Source organism: Sphaeroforma arctica, assembly GCF_001186125.1.
Source record: "Sphaeroforma arctica JP610 unplaced genomic scaffold supercont1.5144, whole genome shotgun sequence".
Lineage (NCBI taxonomy): Eukaryota > Ichthyosporea > Ichthyophonida > Sphaeroforma > Sphaeroforma arctica.
Genome location: NW_014035414.1, coordinates 1 through 2,094, shown reverse-complemented (window position 1 = coordinate 2,094; position 2,094 = coordinate 1). Strand labels below are relative to the sequence as shown.

Below are 2,094 nucleotides of genomic sequence, written 5' to 3'. Positions count from 1 at the left end.
TGTATGTATGTATTTGTATATATATGTATATATATATATATATGCCTATAATATCCGTAACTCAACCCACCTCCAAAGTATCCAAAGTTATAGCACCGCCCGACGCTCTGCACATCCGCCTAACCATTGGCTCTATGCGCTGTATTGCCTCCATCTTATCTGTATCCGACTTACACGAGGGGAGCACTTTGTATCTACATTAATAGACAAGATGATATAGAACACAGATATTAATGCCGGGGTCAGTATAGGCTGTGTGCGTGAGTAGGAGAGTCCCGAGGAAGGGTTGTGCCTGCAAACATGGGCCTGGAAAGGGGGGTAGGGGATAGCTTGCATGGTAAAAAGAAACCTAGCGGGACAAGTTCATGCCCTAAAATTGGATACGACATAGCACCTACTTGGCGTATTATCGGACAACAAATCGGATTGAGTGACGTGCGAACGAATTATATGTCCTATTATCAAACTCTGAATAGGACAATGTGACAAGCGTCGTGGATTCCGACAACAAGGCGGGATCAGCTTCAAACACAGTGCAAGGCCCAACCACAGAAACCATTCACCACTATAGCACACTCACGCACAGCACACACCACAGTACAAATACAGCAAGACAACCCCATGAGGAGACTAACATAGCACAATACCACACGCATGCATGGCATAGCATCACACAAACACAGCATGTTCTGTGTTCAGTGGTGCTGTGTGGGAGCTTGCATCGGTTGTGTTGCTAGTTGAGGCGGGATGGTGTGAGTACAAAAGACACTTACAGATGCACATCTGTCTCCAGGACCAGTCGGAAGAGATATATCAGCACCTGCAGTCGATATGGAGACAATGTACACATATAAGAACATGTGTTCATGGGAGAAGAAAGGGGACATACATACATACATAAATGCATGCATGCATACACATGGTAGCTATATATCTATGTATCTATGTATCTATGTATCTATATATCTATGTATGTATATATGGATGTATGGATGGATGGATGGATGGATGTATGTATGTATGTATGTATGTATGTATGTATGTATATCTTATGCATGAAATGCATGTACTGATAACACATATGGAAATACCATACTCATACCATACGCAAACACTGTAGGAGACCCGTCTTCTGATAAAATCTTCTGATAACACATATAGAAACAGCACAGCACAGCCGAATACGACACCATACTAAGCCGCGACATGTATCGCTATACGAACAATCACGACACGAACAAATGCCCAAGGAACTCTCCACACCTGCCAAGCCAACATTGTATACACAACCCTTGACACGCATCAGACACATCGACAGCTGCCCCAATGACATCATGACACCATGACACCATGACACCATGACACCATGACACCATGACATCATGACACCATGACATCATGACACCACGATACTATGACACCATGACACCAGGTGACTCACATCTTGTGTGCTGAGGACATGTGCGTCTACGAGCACCGGATACAGTCCCATCACATCGTCGCGCACGAGCTTGAACAAGTAGTGGAGTGCGTTGCTTAGCAACCATCTTTCATTGTCCAACTCGGCCATTCGTGCCTGGTGGTCGATTCCTTGAACGTTGGCTTCTACTTCGTCGCGATATTTCTGTTCGTTTTGTACCAATCGATCCACCGCCTCTGGTAGGTATTTCATGATCTGCACGAGTGGAGGTATGAGTGAGTCTAAAAATAGAATACAAAATCAACCAATCAAATCCATCTAATTTCGATATGTATTCTGTACCAGTCGGCTCACCGCCTCTGGTAGGTAATTCATGAACTACGCGAGAAATGGGATGAAAGAGTCTGTAAATAGAATACAATTTCAATCAGCCAAATCTTACATATTCGAAGTCCTTCTTGTGCCGATCCATATATAGGTACCCACCCACTCACATACTGCCGCAGATGATGTACTACTTACTATACAACAAGCGCACATAGCTGCTCAAGTTTTCGTTGGCATACCAGTGTAGCCAGTGTTTGTAGATTCATCTGATATCACGAGAGTTCGCAGTATCTTATCAGGGTGTGTGTGTGTGTGCGCGTGTGTGTGTGTGTGTGGTCTATTGTGTG

At 44.1% G+C, this 2,094-nt stretch overlaps 1 protein-coding gene across 1 annotated transcript; it reads right to left on the bottom strand.

Annotated features, from left to right (window-relative positions):
* Positions 1-1,441: 1,441 nt before the first annotated feature.
* SARC_14819 (hypothetical protein) lies at positions 1,442-1,672 on the bottom strand (the record flags this gene model as incomplete). The annotated part of the gene is made up of 1 exon (XM_014291048.1): positions 1,442-1,672. A coding segment is annotated over one exon (231 nt), but the record flags the coding sequence as incomplete, so codon positions are not given.
* Positions 1,673-2,094: the final 422 nt, after the last annotated feature.